At 33.2% G+C, this 20,381-nt stretch overlaps 1 protein-coding gene across 1 annotated transcript in view; it reads right to left on the bottom strand.

The window, feature by feature from the left end:
- LOC130898165 (uncharacterized) overlaps nt 1-17,919 on the bottom strand; it is a 57,281-nt gene extending 39,362 nt beyond the window's left edge. Inside the window, exons 1-8 of the mRNA XM_057807242.1 lie at nt 17,787-17,919; nt 15,834-16,260; nt 15,264-15,553; nt 14,883-15,218; nt 11,461-12,089; nt 8,782-8,859; nt 3,066-3,221; nt 419-858 (exon numbers count right to left, since the gene is read on the bottom strand). Coding sequence (XP_057663225.1) covers nt 419-858; nt 3,066-3,221; nt 8,782-8,859; nt 11,461-12,089; nt 14,883-15,218; nt 15,264-15,553; nt 15,834-16,260; nt 17,787-17,919 — 2,489 coding nt within the window. The remainder of the gene's footprint in view (nt 1-418; nt 859-3,065; nt 3,222-8,781; nt 8,860-11,460; nt 12,090-14,882; nt 15,219-15,263; nt 15,554-15,833; nt 16,261-17,786) is intronic.
- Between the last annotated feature and the right edge of the window lie 2,462 nt (nt 17,920-20,381).

Raw genomic sequence — 20,381 nt, 5'->3', positions numbered from 1 at the left:
TTAAATATGAAGTGTACGGATTGCAATTGCCGTCCTTGTAAAGTGATCATAGTAGTAAACGACAAGTTGAATTGGGTTCAAACTTATTACTACTTGTTTTAACACATAAATTGAGAGATATACTGGATGCAGCTTGTTGATTGTTATTATAAACATTCTATGAAGCGAAATTCACAACGATAATTGAGATACTTTGTAATATAAAACGTGATATTTCCCGGTCCATATTTTAATAATAGTGTTCAAGTATTAAAATTCACTGTAACCATATTCGACTAGCTGTTGTTTAACTTGTTTATGTATAGTTTTGTCGAAAAAATTACTCCGCGAATTTACGATTGATCCGTGATACTGGATACCAAAATTAAAATGTAATTCATTCTTTTGTGGTACATCTCCACTACTTTACCAAATTTACCTTGTTCGAACAACTCTAAGTAGATATTGATGATCCGGGACAGCTTTGGTAACCCTCTCAACCACACCCAACACTTCTCCGTTCGAACTAAGTTGAGCCAAGGTAGCTAAAGTTTCCAAAGCAGCGTGTCTAACTTTCCGCCTTTTATCTCTTAGAGTAGCAGCAGCAAATTCAGCCATTTTGATAATTTCCAAGTCGGTGCGTGGAAGTAGTCTAGACGAAGCCATTAGCACCTGTAAAGCACCTTCTCTAGTTTTATGAGCAAAACATCTATCCATAATTTCTTGTAGAAATCTTTTTGGAGAACATTTATCCATTATCATCAGAGCTAAATAGACACCAGAAGGAGCTCCTATTTTACATATTTCTAGACTCACTCTTCCCAAGCATCGCTCCAAGATTTCAGCTCGAATATTTTTTATCATTAAACCAAGAGCGGCCTAAAAAATAGATAAATATGGTATAATTATGAGAATATTGATCATTCAGTTCTTTAAACTAGTATGGAGGGTGATTATTCTTTGAAGAATATAACGAGAGCTTCAACTGAGTTTACGATTTTTGACTACTAATAAGTAATGTCGGTTTTCATATGTAAACATTCGTACGCCTCAATTTAAACATGCTATTTGTTAAGACTGATCTCTAATTCTTTGAAAAGTACAATCGCTTCACTTCCTTGTAATCATTATCTCTCTGTTCATTTATTATATTTATAAGGAGTAGTATGAAATGCGATAAATATGAAATTCGTGTATTATTGAGACATTATTGCAAGCAAAAGTTCAAAGCAGCCGTCGCAGCAAGAGAAGTATGTAAAATGAGATATTGAGGTTACAAAGGAAGTAGTTGAAAATCAACCAGTTACCAGCTTCTAAAGGTACTATATCGATATTTGAAATCATTAGGTAAGATATATGAAAGTTGTCGAATAGTGCCACACGAATTAACTGAAATTCAAGCTAAACATCGAATTGAGGTGTGCAAATGCTCCCTACCCTGCCAAATATTGATAGTTTTATTAAACGCATTGTTATTTGCAATAGAAATGGATTTTTATAAATAACCCAAACATGAAAAATCAATGATTAGGTAGAGGATAATTAACAGATCCTTAGGCAAAGAGAGGTTGATTCTAGTCTCTCTGGTGGAATAGTGAAAGTTAAGTGGACTTCGAAATCATGCGAGATGGTCGAGCTATCAATGTCGAGACATAAAGTGGACAGCAAAAGTATGGGAAAAATATCCAGATTTAGTGAACAAGACAATGCTAAACTACATACTCCGAAAGATACGCGGAGTAAGATCGAAGAACCTGGTGATATTGAACTTCTACAAAATCCAGCATTCAGTCCAAACATTGCACCGTTAGATTACTATTTATTCAGATTCATGACTGGAATAAAGATTAAATTCAAACGAGATGTTGAAAATGTAGTACGACAATTATTAAATTTGTATGATCTCTCAATAAATAAAGTGATTATTGCAAAACCGGCATCACTTATAAGACGTTTAACTTGACCATCCTAGCTGGACACTTTTCATATTTTCGAAAAAAAAAAATTATATCGTCTCCGAGCTCTTACTGTCGTTAGATGCAGCATGAAGCATTAAAAAATTTTCCATGTCAAGCACCAAGGTAGTCAAATTTTACTTGAATCGTGATTTACCCGCAACTATTCGGAAGTCGATTTAAACAATGTATTTTCAAATTTTAAGCTTATATATGAATATTTCAGAGCGTTTTGACGGAAGAGAAACTTCTCAATGTAGTAAAAAACTTTTTAATTTTTCAACATAAACTCCTTCCAATTCAACACACTTAATAAGCTTTCCTAAGCTTCCGAAGCGTGTCAGCTTATTAATATGATATTGGTGAGCTACCATGCCACCATTTTTTAAATATTTAATGAATATCACACCTTTAGAACCTCAAAAAAATGGCCATGACGTTATTGAATGAAAACAATGTTTTTGCTACCTTTGGAGCACATTCCTATCTTTGTTTCATTTACAGAGTTATATTTATGGTTGAATTCACTCGGAATATATTTGAATATTCATTTAATTTTTTAATTTTCAATGCAAACAAACTTTTCAATAGCGTTCACCAATCGAGACAGTCGCCTCGCAGATAGTTTTGTCATAAGTAACGTTTCATGCAAAAGATTGCAATCCATTGAGTCGATACTTTAGCTATTTTGCATACTTTTATTTGACGATCGCTAAGAACTGATTTTATTAACAATATCTGGAGTAGTTGCAGTAAATGACGGTGTTAGCGTGCAGTCTTATATGTATCATACTTGTAAAAGAAGACAATCACTTACAAACCATTTCATGGGACGGATTATTTTCGGAATAATACTAATCTGATTTTTCCACAATTCCTTAAATTATTTCTCATTATTTATCCAACAACGGGTTTAGTTCATAACTATTAACAGCAGACATTGACATGTTTTTGTAAACTGAACACACTGTTTACGCTAACAGTACACCAATATTGACAATTACACAGTCACATGACGTGCGTTTCGATAACCAAGTTATCGTCTTCAGAGACTGAAGATGAACTCAGTAAATTTACTCGTACGTCAAACTACCCTTACATTTGTACGAAGGCTTAAAGTTTTCTACTCACATCTGCAAGAAAATGAAGTTTATCAAGATACTGGCAAGCGAATAGTGCTTCAAAAAGTAGAGCTGCAGGTCCAGCTTCTAGACTCTCACAAGTTCCTGGTTGCTTTAACATCTTAACTAGATTATCCAGTGCCTCAGATTTATTTCCAAAGCTATCCTGTAAAAAGAGAACTTTTAGTATTATCAGAAATATTTGAATGAAGTAGAATTTCTGTGTCTTTGATATAATTTGTATAATTAATGTAGATTAACAAATAGATTCAGCATTATGCCTCCATTGATGATCATTAATACATTTTGTATATGAAGTTATATGAGAAAAAATATGTATTCAAGACTTTAGATCAATGAAATTATATTCAAAAAAGCAATGTACATAAAGACAAAGCAACGACATCGAATCTAATAAATAATCGATATAATTCAATGTACTAAATCAGTTTTCATCCACGGTTTATCATTTTACTTCTCCGCGAACTTTCCACCATTTTTTCACATTTCTTGTTTTCTTTTTCCGCCATGTAACTCTTGCCCTTCCATGCCTTTTTTCTCCTCCGGTTTCTTTCATACCCTTTAACACTATTTAAGGTCCTTGCATCCACACATATTTCTGCCCTTTGATCCTGTATGTTTTAATTCTTTCATTACATTTTCTACATTTTTTTCTTCCAATATTTTTTGAATCGTTCTTCGACGGTACATTTACTTTTCGATGTTTATTGGACCCGTAATTGTTCCCATTATTTGTCGTTCGTTTACCCTTCTCTCCTTTTCCTTCTTTCGAAACTTTCCCTTAAGTTTGAATTAATTTTCGTAGCACTATTTCCACTCCAACTGTTAGAAGTTTTGTCGCAGAAGCAGTTTCATTTGGTGGTATCAATATTTGGTCATGTTTGATATTTAAGAAAAAAAATTATTGAGTGACCAATCAGACCCGTTGGTGGTTAGCTCATTAACTCGATATTCTGGCTGGTTGAGTTTGTTTGGGCAGCGATGGGAGAACTTACATTGTCAGAATAATAATTTGATTACTCTTTAATATTTTCACCATGTTTCGAATGCTTCTGGTCAGTGCCCAAGAGTATAAATCATAAATCAGAGGCAAGATCACTTTCGATGATTTGTTGTTAGGTCAAAAACTCGATTTCTTCAATTCCTACTACCTACACATTTAATTTGGTGATTGCCATTCTTACCAGAGGATGCCTGCTACGATAGACTACACGGCTGTAGGTATATGAGTAATATACATTCACATTTAAAAATTTAACTATTGAAAAGTAATTTTGAGGATTCAAATTTTAAATTTCGACTGTAGAATAAGAATTAATTATAAATCTAGAATATCAACAAAAAATATATCCAAATGTTTCTGACATATAAATAAAATGTGATATTTTTAGGTTATATTGGAAAGCTTCGGAGCTAGTTGGTTTTAAGTACAGGAAGTTGCTTGGACATAATATTTTCCCATTTAAAATTATTTAAATTTGAAAATATTGCACAAATGTAATCCATGCAGAGATACAATCTCTTGTATCTAATTTAACTCAACTCTGGTACGAACCATTGAGATTTGCTAGTCATTTAGTTTAAGGACTTATTTTTTCACTCCTCTCGGATTACCAGATGTCTGTCTTATATTAATAGGATTGTAAAGAATCATACATTTAGCTACTTAAATTTAAGTTTTATTGTATTGATTAAGATTTATGGTGCACGATCTTAATAGGGACCCACATCATAGATGATTGATTCCGGGTGGGTCTTGGACACTTGAGTTCCATTGAGGTATCAAATTACATACTTTATTTATATCGATGTGACTCGACCACGTCTAACTACTTATTTTATTATTTAATAAATAGTTTTGATGTCCCAATAGAAGATACATTACAAGGGTTTCCCATAACATAATATCAACATACAGCTACTTGTATTATTGTATATTATATTTTCAGATTCTACTGGAAACGTGAAGTATTTTATTCGCATTCGAAAATTGACGTTTACCGCTTGAAAGCTTATAAAATGTGAATACTTTGATGTTCCTCTCAAACCAAAATCGGATACAATTAAATAACAGAAATAATGTAAATAAGATAGAACCCTTTTCTCCATCAAGTAGCGCAGATAGTAAATTATTCATTAACCAAGATGAGAAAATTGCCTCGAAGGAGATAACATTGATATTGTATTGAAGAAATACAAATATTTGATTTATTTTCAGTTCGAAATACATTGTCATCAATGTTAGGCTGTAAGCGACATAAAAATTTGCAAAAGTACCATTAAAATAAAAGAATTGAATGCTACTTTTTCTGAAGCATAAAAGTGTAGGCTCTACATAATTTTTCTGCAGTAGAGTTACAAATTTTGACTTGAGCCTGGACCTAAATGTATATATGAACCTGACCTGCTTCAGGTCAAAAAATGATTGTGTTAACTATCTTTACGTTGCTGTCCCGCCTTGTTCTCGCATAATCCCCAATTCCAAATAAATCCATTTATTTTTCTTTGATGTGCTCCTACCGCAAATAACTATTTGCTTAAATTGACTCATCTTAAAGTTCTCACCAAGTTAAGAGGTGCTGCTTCAAGCAGTTAATTTTTCCCACATTTTGATGCAACAGTCGACGCGTGCAATCTTTTTGTTGATGATAGTCTCCTACTCATGCCCGAGATGAAGATCTCACGGTATATTACGAAACGAACTATTCTTTTCAACCAAAAATCGATGTTTCCAGACATAACGACATTGTGAACATCGGTCATGATTTACTTCATAGTCTCATATAGTGATACAGTCGAGGCTATATAAGATATAAATCCTTGTATACCAAAGTCGAATAGGCAGTTGACACATCCAAACTTAATTCTTTAGTGCAAATATATACTAACATATATTTTCTGGAATTATATGTTTATATTTTTTGCCATAAAATAAACGCTCAATATCTACGCGACTACTATTCCATTATATTTTGTCAATATACGGACTAATTTGAGCTATTCGTGCATTCACCCTGAGATATCATGTCAGTCACTTCCATATAAGTACTGAAAATGTAATGATATTTACGTTTGAATTTATGGGCAGGTTAATAACCCTCCCAATTCATTCAATTCAATTGAAGAATGAGAAAATGCAGTTATGAATATTGAAAAAAATTATATAATGGACATCATTATGTTTCTTTGGATCCTTTGCAGCTTAAGATGAAGCTTCCACTTGAAGACTTGAACGAGTCTTAAATTTTGGCAATTGCAATAACAGATGTATGAGCTGGAGTTGTCTTGATGAAACAACATTTCATTATTTGCCAAATCCAGCCCTTTTGGCTTGATTTTTTTGCTAAAACTTTGCAGTAAGTTCTCCGTTGATAGTTTTGCCTTTTCAGGTATTCATTGAAAATTATCCCACGCTCATTCCAAAAAACCGACGCTATAACCTTGCCTGTAGATGAAAGGGTCTTTGCCTTCTTTGGAGCCGGTTGTCCCTTGTCAGTCTATTGTTTTGAATGTTCTTTTATTTCGGATGTGGAGTTTCATCCATCGTTATGAAACGGTGCAGAAATTCTGCTTTATTTCTGAGAAACATTACCAATCACTCGAGGAAAACATGTTCGCGACGTTGTTTTTGTTCCACGGCACCCACCTTGCACATAGCTTTCTCATGTCCAAATTTTCAGTTACTATGCGATTACCGCACTTTTTGAAATGCCTATCACGTCTGCTAGCTCGCGCACTTCCAGTCAATGATTATCCAGTGGATTTTCTTCAAATTTCTTAAGTCGTCGACCACTGCGATGCTGATCTTCGCAGTTCATACGGCCTTGTTTAAACTCTGCTACCCTATTATTGACTATTGATAACGAAGGAGCTGTCTCACCTAGACTAGAACCTAGTTCAGCTTTATATTGGTTGGTCTAAAGCCTATCAAGCCTTTCACATAACGATGATCAATTTTTTTCGTGTTTACATATCCGCTTCAATCTTAAAAGATATTCTGTATAGATTGTTTTTGGGAACTTATGGGATCATCCTCGTAGATTGAGTGTCAAATTTGAAAAGCTCAATTTCAAGTCTAATATTTAATTTTGAGGAAAAAATTAAATTATGGCTAAAGTAAGTTCAAACTGAATATTAGGATGAAAAGAATACATTGATTTTGAGAAAGCTGGAAATCAATTTGAGTTGCCAAGTACCTCAAAATTGAAACCAAAATTACGTCGCGAAATTGCAGGTTCAGTCACAAACAAACATCGAAGAAAAATGTAAGAGCTAGGGAAATATAAACTCCGCAAATTTCTAGCACAGTGTATTTTAAAATGATTTATCACTAGATATTTTTAGACGATTTCCAAATTAAATTTATGCCATTAAAGTATTTTTAAACACGTCTTTTGAATTGATATCAAGGTATTATTTGCAAGTATAATAAAATACCCTAAAAATAATTTTACTTTAATTTAATTTTAGGGTTGTTGGTATGAATAATTATTATTTTCAAACGTTTCTCAGCTTATTATCCGTGTTTTTATCATTGTTGCAGTTTACGGCCAAATAAAATACGAAAAAGATCAATTTTCTTATTGTTTTCACATGCGGTCCGTCATTTTATTAAATAAGTCACGTGAAATGCAAATATTGAGTAGAACATTTCAGGTCACGGGAGGAAACCAGAGTAGTATTTTACGTTGGTGTGAAAGGGGAAAATATAAAACAAAAAGCATTGAATAAAGAAATGTAGACCTATAAAAAGTAATCAAGGGAGAGATGTCAATGACGAAATAACTGAAGCTATGAAAACAATTTATGAAAAGAGCATAAACGCAATGGGAAACATTTGAGACCACAGATTGACTACAACTATAACGAAGCTTAACCCCAACTTTATTAACTTTTTTAATGGATGAAATTATAAAGGAAGTTACTAGAACAAGCAAACAATTGTAAGTAGCCACAAGAACTTAAAACAGAGTGGAAATAACAGAAGTATTTGATAATTGTTTGCTGTTTATTGTACCGAAAAAGTACACATGCAACAGAAACTGAAAATATATAAGTATTAAAATAATAGAAATAGGTAATGACAATAACAGATAATATATCCAGCTATGAAACTAAGAATAGTACCGAAAGAGAGCAGGTAACATGATTAGGAGAGGAAAGTCTGTACAAGGATTGCTACTTAAGTTTTGAAATATGGCAACGCTGATATGAATATGTCAAATCTGACATTGCCACCACATAGTTTGACATTTTACAGATACTTGAAACCAACTTCGACTTTGTTGATGAAGCACAATCCTGAGCCACCATTCAATCGTGATCGCACTTGGTTACTACAGACTTTTCATTACTTCAGAATTTCATTTTTCCAAAGTTTCAGTCTTCTAAAAATTTCCGGTATCAGAATTGTCGAGAACCTCAGTGGATAAAATATGGATACACTTTTATTGCAAAGAAGACGTCAGTGATAATTAGCAACCGTAGCTTGCATTATTGTTGAAGAAGAAGAAAAAGAACTGAAAAAAAAAGATCCGTATGGTGTAAAAAGTGGTTATTGCAGCGATCTAGGTATTCGCATATAAATACACAGACTTACACGCATACTCCGACTTTTGAATCGCACCGAAATTTGTCTGTACTGTCTAGTTTGCACAGACAAAATTCTATAGAATTTTATGGAAGTCTGTATCGTGTGGACTCACCATAAGTGGGAAGTTGTTATCTGGATGAGGTAAATTAAACGAATAAAACGCATCGCAATTTTTGAATGGAGCTGGAAACTGCAACAGTTATCAATTTAAAATCAACTATATCTCAGTAATCAAGTAGTAGAAAAACGAGAGTGTTTTTGTTTTTAGAAGGAAAAATATTTTTAAGATGATGTTAGCTTTTTAATTGGGCATAATTATGTTGAATTCGACTCTCAAAAAAGAATGAGTCTAAAATAACAAATTATTTACACAGTTCAAAATCAAACAACAGATTTTACCAACTGGAGCATAATCTAACCTAACTTTAGATACTTTTTGGCCGTAGGTAAAAGTAAATAGTGTATAAAGTTTTATTTATTTATTTCTTGTGTAATTTTTTTGACTACCTCTCGTATTGTTGGATAACCATCAGTTATTTTTATAGAGAATTATAAAAGTCGGGCGTCGAATTTCTATGCTGTTGTATTTCTTTGTAAATACTAGAAACACCCCTGGAATTCCCAATTCAAGGTGTATATCACTCTCACTTCGTGATACCTATATTCATATTAGGTTGCTTGACCTACTTTTTCCGTGACACAGAGTAACCAAATCAAGACATGCCATTTACATCGACCAGAGAACGACCCTTGTAAACTGCCCACGATATATGTGTTCCATATTTGAACGGTTCATTAGAATCTATTAAATTTATTTTTGTTGTTTTTTTCTGATTGGCGTTTCTAAAAACCTGTTCAGGTATATGACTCATAAAAATGAGTCGAGAGTTTAGAGTATCGCTAATGCAAACTGAAATTAAGTGATAAATCATGATCGACGTTCTTTTGCTTGAAAATAAATTATATTGGTATTAGAATAACCGCATTCAAGTTCTAAATTATGCTTTTAGGCCAGGACACTTACGAAAAAAAAGGCTTTTGGTGACAAAATTAATAAAAAACAACGCCATCGTGTTCTAGGGGTTGAATAAAAGTTATGTGCATAAAATTCAACATTTTTTGTCTATGCGTTATTTTTTTAAACAATAAAAACACCAAAAAATCGGTACAAATTTTGTTTTTTGCGTTTTGCGCTGAACCTATGCAAGACTTGTCTTTGTTACTCTAAACAATATTGTAGAGAATTGAAAAATCTTCATAATAAGCCTTTATAAATTAAATTTCGATAATTTGTTGCTTAGATAATTTAACCGAAAGGAGAAAATTTTTAATTTTTCAAATTGTTTATAATTTCTTTAATTTTGAAATATGAAGGTTTCTTATTAACTGAAAACCGAGATCTCGATGTACTTAATCAATGCTCTAAAGATGAGCCCTGTGGCCCCAATAGTTTTTGCAAAATGGCAATTAAACCATAGGAGGCCTTTTTTTCAAAGGGCCATTCTTACTCACCAGATGGTCCTATCATAATTTGGAAAGTCGCGTTGGAAAGAAAAAGAGTTGAACTAAAAACCCCTAATCTCAGTTTTTTGAATTTTGTTTACCTCAAAAAAGTGTTCAAAAAAGGGGTAAAAAAATTTATTAACAATTTATTGTTTTTTAAACATTTTATAAAAATATCGTAATACCAATGTCATATTCGGAAAGCTGGCAGTTTTACCTACATTAAAAAAACCTATTTTGGTCAATTTGGAACGAAGCTGTCACATTAGTTTTTTGGTAAAATTAATAATTTTCCCCTCTATGAATTTTGCAATTTTCTGTAAGACTTATGTATTAACTAAATAAACAGTAATTTTAACTGAAGGAGTTAGCCCGGCTTAAAAAAAAGATCAAAATCGGCCCAATAGTCTTGCGGAGCATTTTTGAGCGCGCCGTCTTTGCTTCTTTTCATTATCCCCACTATTCCGCTGTCGCGTCGTTGAAACTTTCATTGATAAAAATTTAAAGCTTCACCTACAAAATGACGCAAAAAACATTCCTCAATATTGAAAAACAAAGCCGCAGTGGATTTAAAAAAAAATGTCTAGCTTCGCCCCAAATTGAACTGCCACCTTTCCGAATATGACATTCCGAATTGAACATTTTTTTGAGGTCAAAAAAAATTCTAAAAACTGAGATAAGGGATTTTTAGTTCAACTCGACTTTCCAAATGATGATCCGGTGAGCAAGAAAGGTCCTTCGAAAAAAAGGGCCTCCTATGGTTTAATTGCTATTTTGCAAAAACTATTGGGGCCACAGGGTCCATCTTTAGAGCATTGATTAAGCACACCGAGATCTCGGTTTTCAGTGAATAAGAAGCCTTCATATTTTAAATTAAACAAATTATAAACAATTTAAAAAATTAAAAATTTTCTCCTTTCGGTTAAATTATCTAAGCAACAAATTATCGAAATTCAATTTATAAGAGCTTATTTTCAATATTTTTCAGTTCTCTACAATATTGCCCTTATTAACAAAGACGAGTCTTGCATAGGTTCAGCGCAAAACGCAAAAAACAAAATTTGTACCGATTTTGTATAGTAAAGTGGATTTTGTTGGTAAATTTTGTTGAAAGAAAGATCTTTACCATTTCATGATTAATAATATTTATTTTACAGACGCTGTGGTGCATATAATCGAGAAAAAATGTCACAGTTCTCCACTATTATATTATTCACCTAACATGCAACTTATTTAGATTATATACCTTGCTTCTTTGTACAAAATATTATAATTTAAAATTACTCACCTCTGAACTTAAAGATGACAATTTCCACTGCCTATTGAAATCCAAATTTTCATTTACATCTTGTGGCATTATTTCTTCTGGGACAGTTTTCTTCTTCTCGTGGTTCAAATTGTGAGGATACACTGTAAAACTATTATAACCTTTGTCTGGAGAAATATATTCCAGCGCTCGAACGCTATTATATCCCAAAGGCTGTGTTCTATCAACAATGTCTTGACTCGAACTTTTATCAGAAGAATATGTACTTGTAGATAAGCTATTAGCGTTGAAAAGACTGATTCTCAAATCTTCGGGTGGTTGTTCTTCAGATATTGGACATATTTTGAAACTGTCATAATTTTTTTCTGATTCTGTAGTGGTATCACAAGAAACCTCACGTGACGACATCGGACATATTTTGAAACTATTGAAACTCGTGTTAGCTTCTGTAGATGTAACGGAAACGTCTACAGTACTAGGGCGTCGTTTCTTGGCTGGACTTCTTGTTAAGTTGTGTAAAACTTCGATTTCCTTATGCGGCGGAAGAGGACTGACATTATTGATAGTCCTAACTGACGAGATAGGTATAACAGTTTTGGAAATGTCTAAGTTATCTGACGATCTGCTTTTTAATTTCATTTGCGGTTTATCTGAAAATAAATAATTCCATATTTAACTTCTTTGACCTAGGTAATATTCTAATGGAAAATTCTAGACCGATTTATACAATTATTGGCATTCGAAGTATATTGAAATTTGTGTCGTCGCCTACATAAATAATTGCACCAGCTTACATGGTTTAATATCCCAACTGAAAACTATTAATCATATTTTTTTTTATTAGGTAATAATCAGAAAGAACAACGAAAACCATCTGTCTTTGGTTAACTTAGTACAAACAATAAAAGAATAATTAATAGTAACAAATTTTGGACTTCTTTTTATGGTGTATTGGGTCAATTTCTTTAATCATGTACAACCAGTACAACCCTAAGATATTTGCATCCCGAAATATCTGATGAAGCTCTTCAAAAATCTATAAATGCTCCCCCTTATCATCACTGATACTTCCTAAGTTGTCAGGGAACATATTCGAATGTGAGTACAGGAAAATAATCTTCAAGGACATATTCATTCGTATCTGTTGAAAATAAGTACGCTACAACATCTTCATAATACTCACTTTTGTTTCTAAAACTTTTTGAATGACTTCCAAGCAGCTTTTACATTGACAGATAAGATAATTTCAAACTGAGGATCTGTGGTTCAATAAATATTCCTTCTTTCAGTTTTCCTTCTGTAATATTTGGAAATATATCAATATTCTTGTTCAACAGGTGTAGAATAATGTATATATCATAATGTTATTTATGTTTATAATAACACTTTGTATTCACTCACATTTACACATTAAACTATTCACTAACACTTATTATCTAATTTATTTAAATACACTGTTTGCTTCACTCCTCACTATCCCGATGTGTTCACTATGATATCAACTCTGTCTGGCTATTAGAAACTCATTTTATATCTATCATCTCACTCTAGAATCTTCGATGTCAAGAAATCTCTAGTTTGTCTTAAAAAACAAAAAATATTTTTAGGAATGGTGCTTATAAGAATGGACGCAAGATAAACAGGTCACAAAAAAGGTGAACTAAAGATTAAATTAATATGAAAAGTACCCTGCGCATCCGCCAAATATTAGCTTCGATTAACGTACTGAAGCAGGACCGGTTTCACGTTCTAGATGTTTAAATCGGCAACTTTACTCATTTCTGCACTTTCCGGTCTTATGAAAATAACAATATGTCGTCTTTATTTCTTCATTAGGTACTCATGACTCGCTATCTTAGTAATAGCCAGTTTATTCACGTTGGATTCCAGCACATAGTTTTAGAGGCTTTGAAGTGCTTCCCACACATCACAGATCTATCTTGAAATTCATTTTTGGTTACCAGCGAATTGTGTTTGAGCCTTAGTGTTGTCCTGAGGCTGAAATCTGACCAAAAATATTCTTGCGGAAGAGTGAATTTTGTGTAACATAAATTTCTATAAACATAGCTCTTTATCTTATATTGATATGTTGAAACCAGAAGAAAAACTGAAAGAGGAAATATTTATTGAACCAAAAATCCGTAAAGATCCTCAGTTTGAAATGATCCATATCTGTCAATGTAAAAGCTGCTTGGAAGTCATTTAAAAAGTTTGAGAAACAAAAAGGAAGTGTTATCAATTTCCTGACAACTTAGTTTTAGTTTTACATAACTTTTCATAAAACAATGTGATCTGTACGTTTTGTTGTATGTTGACCTTTCACAGGATTAGCTCAAGGACTTCAGAATCTAGTTCAGAACTGTAAAATCCATAGAAATGAATTGTTGCTTAAGCCACTCATTAAACATTTGCATATCAAAGCAAGTTTACGCTATTTCTTGTTATCTCTGAATTGAGTGAATTCGGATATATACATTTTGATATTGTAATTATTCAATCCATTAATTTGTTTTTAAGAAAACATTCTCGATGTTTTTTACTTATGTTTGAATTTTGTACATTGATCAATTACGATATTTATTGTTTTGTATTTATGTTGGTGATGTTTATATTCTGGAAAATTTGAAATTCTTTACGAACTTTAAGTCTGTAGCAAAAAAATTGAAAAGTAAACGCATAATATGTTCTGAGACACTGGAATAGTTGCACTCTAGTAAACATCAGAGCCAGATTTGTTTTGTTCGTTTGAATCACAAAGCAGAGCAAGAAAACACAATTATGTGAGAAAATTTGAGTCGCATAATTATTAATAGTCTAACCAAAAAACTAGAGAAAACTATAGAGTATGAAAAGATAGCGCTATGTGCCTTTATAGATATTGAAGTTGCCATCTTCAGCTCCCCAAGACATTCCATCCATGATGCAGTGGTAAGACGCCGATAAAGAAACGGTTGGAAAATTTTTAGACGAAGAATTACACATGACAAAAGTCTGTGCGAGGCAGGTGTCAAAATATGACTCCTGACCAAAAGCTCTTGCGTCAACGGCTCTGCTCAGATTTCCTTGAAAGGTTAGAAAAAGATCTGCTATGGAAAGGACCCGATTTGAGTTGATGGAAGTGGTAAAGCAAAAAACGGCAGAGCTCCTGAAGACGCTCACCAAAGAAGACTTCCAGCACTGCTTCGATCAATGGAAAAAACGTATGTAAAGGTGTGTGGCGTGGGTGGGAGATTATATTAAAGAGAAGAATTCGAATGTAGAATAATTTTTATAGGAAAACGCTTTTTCGTAACCAGTATCATTATTCAATAGCCAGACCTCGTATGAGTCGATCACTGTCACATTCTCCAGTGAACTGACAGCATGACCAATAGAAATGTCCATCTATATATACGTTCATTAGCTACTCAAATATTATTTTATCATCTCAAAACTTTACTTACCTTTTAATATTTTCTGTGGAATATTGAACTTTTCCTTCAAGTTAGATTCTCGACTAAAAGGTATTCTGGATGTTTCAAAGTTTCTGCTTAAATTCGGAGCCGACTGATGTAATCTATTTTTTGTAATATTCTGTGATTTTTTTAGAGGTGTTGTCGGTAGAGAAGTTATCCGAATTGGAATGAGACTCTTCTTAGTAGTTATAGCTACAGCATCTGTTACAGTTATACGTAAAGTATTCTTCGGTTCGTCTTGATTACTGCTATCGCTTTCAGGAGTGCGTAATTTCACATGTTCTCCGCCGAAACGTACTTTTCTAGGCGTCCTTCTTGCTGCTTCTTCATAATCACTTCCACTATCATCATTCAGTACCTTTATAACACCAAACTTTGATTTAACTTCTATCTCTCCAGGATTACCCACTCCACTATTGGGTCTACTTTCCTCGTGAATTTTCATAGTAATCGCCGGTCCTGTCTTGAGCGTTATTTCAGTTTCTAGAATCACTTTATCTTCTACAGCTTCGTCATTGCTCCAGTTATCGTTTTCGCTGATCATTATGTCTGTGTCGCTATAATCTATAGGAAGACCATAAATTTCACAGATTTCTTGAAGTTTTCGATACCTCTCCAATCCGATTAGATATTTGAACCTCTCATCACCAAGATTGTATCTGAAAAGTAATATATTCAAGATCTATCATAAAAATAATGAAAACTCTCTCTGTCGTAAAGTAGCTGCACTGGATATTAGACTGGTTTGGGTACGAAGCGTAGCGAACAGAAATTCTTCTTTATGCACTAATATCAACCAACCAAATCATTACAAACAAAGTTATACTGATATTTTATCGTTTACTGAATTAATTTATTCAATTCAAATAAAATACCTTGAAAATATATTGGAACACGACGTAAATTATGACTACACCCAATATTTACATTATGTAGTACCTTAATCTGGCTAATGATTTAGCAGGAATCTCCTGGTTGATATTTGATCTTTCCAAATCCTTCCACAATTGCTCAAGAACTAAACTCACAGTTTTATCATCAGTTTCGGAATTTATTAAAAACGGAGTTGCGCTCATTAAATAATCCGGCGAGTCAATCAAGTCCCTCATAATTTCATAATAATTTCCACTTAATTTCAAATATTTCTTAAGAAAGTCCAACGCAGTTTTTCTTAATGAAGGTGAAGAATGGCTCAAAATTTTTATAATATCTGGAACCAATTCTTGCATCCGTTTATCTAGATTGGATGACTGGGTTACTTGAATAAGATCCATAAGCACTCTAAGAACATGTTGGCGAACTTCTTTTTCTGGATCGCGTAGTTTGTCACGAATGGATTCGTATAATAAAGCTTCGCTCACTCCATCTGTAATAAAACAACATCTTAAGTTTTGTGGTATTAATGTAGCAAGACTGAGACAGATGGTGACAATAGGAACGTGGTTTCTGAGGAAAAAATTAATGTTAAAATATTAAAATTTTGGACACTTGTATTCAAACTTGGCCGTATCAGCTTGGCTAACGTCGAGCGTTCAGGACGTCCAAAAACTGCGACTACAAGCAATATCATCGGGAAAGTTCCTCAAACGGTAGTAAGTCTGCCAGGTAGATCAAAAGAATGTATTTATTATATACTGAGTAAAAAATTATGCATGCGTATGCTATCTGCGCGTTAGGTGTCGCATTTGATCAGTTTGAACCAAAAGCGCATTCGATTGATTGATTCTGAGGCCTCATTGAAGCGATTTAAACAAAACGAGTCGGATTTTTTCGTAACCGTTGATAACTGTAAGTATGGGATTGTTTCTATTGACTATTTCCAAAAAGGTGAAGCAATAGAAGGAGATTACTGCGCATGATTGCTTGATAATATCAAAACAGAAACTAAAACAAAGCGACGGCATTTGAAGAAAAAAAAATGTGCTGTTTCATTGAAGTAACGCAGCTTCTCACACTTCAGTGATCATCATGGAGAAAACTTCACGAATTGAGCTTTGAATTGATTGACCAGCCACAGTCTTTGCCAGATTTAGCCCGTCGCAACTTTCTTTTGATAACCTCAAAGTTTCACAAACAAGAGAGAGATGCATATCGCATATGTAAATGCTTATTTTGAGGATTTAGAGCATCACCGGACTAAGTGATGAACTTGAGAGGATACTATATTGAAAAATAAAAATTATTACAGAACGAAAACTTTCTATACCACCCCAATTCTCAGTTTTTCACTTTTCCATACTACGTCTAATGACATCAGCTCTAGCTTTAATTTCATACGCTTATGGAATACTGTGAATTCGATTGAGTTTTACAGCTCAATTATTATCTTTTATTGTTATATAATGACACACTATATAAATAAAATAACCCAAACCAACAGTATGTTGAACAAAAAAAAACTTGGATTGAGATTTAATAATCAATGAACATGTCACATGAATGATTAAACCGATGCCCTATTTATGTTTAATGGAATTTGTAAAGGGCAAATTATAAATAAATAACCACCTCCAGTCTGTAAAATCATGAGTATCTGATAAGAATCGTCCTAGAATATTAACTAATGGCCCAAAAACTCTCTAAAGGTTACTTTTGATAATACCACGATTAAAACGAGCATTGCGAAAAATCAAAGCTGTTACCTTGAATTTAGCATGAGTTTTTATGTGTCCTTAAACTGGAAGAACAGATCTGAAATTATGAAGTTCCGAAATTGGCTGTTTCGTATATTGTTTGACTTCGTATTATTCGTATAGTTTTGAGTTTATTTTTATATATTCAATTGATTCTAATGATTAATAAACTTACTTTGGAGACATAGAATCGTTAAATAAATCAAAGCATTATAAAAACTTTCAGTTTTTCTGGAACACATTTATTCGTTTTTCTTACCTGGAAGCCGTTTAGTTCGGACAATAATTTCCCAAATTTTAGTTAAAGATGGTTTGGCTTCTTCTTGGGAGCTGAGATTTGTACTCTTATTTGAGAAATCTTCGTTTGTTTGTGTAGATTGATACTCTAGCATGTTTTGAGTACAAATTATAAACGAAAATGGTGCTTGTAATCTTATTCGTATACGAAAAAAATGTTAATACAGTACCTACGAGGATTGCTACTTAAATTTTGATATAGACAAATAAAAATAAATATATAAACTTGGATATGGCTTTATGGTTTTTCACAATATTCTCAATTAATATGGATAGATACACTTTCGCATTGAACCAATTGTCGAAGCATTTTTTCCACCCCGAGACCTCCAAAACAGGTGATTTGAACGCATCAACCGCTCAATCAAGTGTTAAAAAACGCGTTGACCTCCCAATTTATTTTTGATCTGAGGGAATAAAAAGAAATAATTGGGTGCTAAACAAGGAATGTACGGCGAAAGACCCATCACTTCGACGTTTTTGTTTGAACTAATGTGTGTTGACGTGGTGGAGAATGGTTCATCTTCTGCAATAGGTTTTCCTAATTTTTTTTTAACACTTCTGGCATAAAAGAGGACATTCAGAGAGGACCGTTCTACGCTGCTGTGATGAAACAGTGGCAACATGTCCAGTTATTTCGAAAAAAAAACAAGCGACTATTTGCTCCGAAGACACGAGTTTTTTTCGGAGCGATTGTTAAATTATGCGGTATCCAATGCGATTTTTGGAAGCCAAATGTTCATGCAACAGTAAATGTATACGAATAAAATTATTGCCAAAGTATGTATCAACCTCATGGAATGTCACAAGATGATCATTTCACGCAGAGCATCGAGATGGTGCTTCATCATCAAGAGTTGATCGGCACTGTGATGTTGGTTTCATCCACATCCACTAGTCATAGAAAATCATTCCAATTCTTAACCAGTAAACAACTCAAATAGCATCTTCATAATAAAATGTAGTACGTTCACCATTAAAAATATTAAACTTTATGATGGCAATATCAGATTTGACATGTGCCTCAATGGATAATAAATCTCTGCAATACCATGGAAAAAGTGATAATGCAAGGAGAGTTCATCACCATCAGATTAAGTAACTCAACCAAGGTCATCAGAAGGTCTGATCGCAATATTGCCTAATATTATCAATCATTACGGAGTATTGTTAGAAAACCCCTTGTCACTTTTACATCATCATATCTTGTCGAGAATGACAAACTTTTCATAACAAAGAAGTTGTTTGGAAATCAACGAACGTCGTGATTTAAATCTGTAGGCCAATATTGAAACAGATTCAGCTCAATAGAACGAAAGTCACCAAGTTTATCCATCACATGATTTTACTTTTTGCCAAAAAAACTTACATGCATAAGTATTTTCCCGTAAATTGTATTCATTAATTGTTAATTACACGATTATCGAATTTAACGACTATTTGCAGAATTTTCCAGAGAAAATGAGATTTATTGTTTTCAAAGTAATTTGGCTGCGGGATTCTGAATTATCAGTTGATTTAGGTGAATCCAAATGATTTGGCAATTCTTGGTTTAGTCGAAGTGCAAAGATCTACTAATCATGAAAAAACTTTGTTATTGTTAGGCGCTATTACAAATTTCAAACAAATATTGACATTAATCAGGAAACTACATTGAAAAAAATATTAGTCTTTCATATGACAAAGATCCAAACATTTATTTACTTTTAGATGAAGTTCAAAAAAGAATAATTTAACTTCAACACAGTTTAAAAACGCATAAAGCCGTAAAACTGAATTAAAAAAAATAATAATAATACAAACCCTACTCCTTATTTTTTAAAATTAATTCATGAAAGATAAGATTTATACAGATTAAGATTAAACAAGTATGTATTGGTCACGTTATTATACCGCACAAGCACCACCAAAAAGGAACTCGACGGATTGCCCGAAGTTTTGCGTGTAACTGGCGATTGTTTTTCTAATAACCCGGAGTTTCCATGAGAATTTCATGCATTGTGGCGCATGCTACAGGGATTAACTTATCCGCATTTCAAATTCGTATTTAAAGTTTAGACAGTTTCCGAAATCAATTTATAACAATAAAATAAGTATGGAAGTAAAAGTAGAATTGTACGGATCTTGGTCTTTTGGTTTCAAGATTACCGGAAGGGAATCAATCACTTTTGGATATTGTTTGTTATACTGAACACACTATTTACTACGACCATTACACAAATACTCACAATTACAGTAAGAGCGAGCGTTACTGTTGTGGTAGCAGTATACAGTGTGTTCAGTAGAAGTATCTCGAATTTCCAGTTTAATAGAATTTGTTATTCCATGATTTTCTTCTTCTCTATCTTCTCTAGTATTATTATACCTACACTGGTGTACCGGAGTTTTAACCAAACACGGTCATCTAAGTCGCCATCTGCACACCATGGGCGTTACAGAAGATCCGGAGTGCTACTGGTGCATGGAAGAGAATGAAACTTCATCTGTGAGTTCCCAGAACTCACGCGAACGCGGTTCGAACACTTTGGTAAGCGTCACAGCTTCCCTAATGACATCA

Source organism: Diorhabda carinulata, chromosome 9 (assembly GCF_026250575.1).
Source record: "Diorhabda carinulata isolate Delta chromosome 9, icDioCari1.1, whole genome shotgun sequence".
NCBI lineage: Eukaryota > Metazoa > Arthropoda > Insecta > Coleoptera > Chrysomelidae > Diorhabda > Diorhabda carinulata.
The sequence above is the reverse complement of the archived record's forward strand: the minus strand, read 5'-3'. Positions and strand labels throughout refer to the sequence as shown.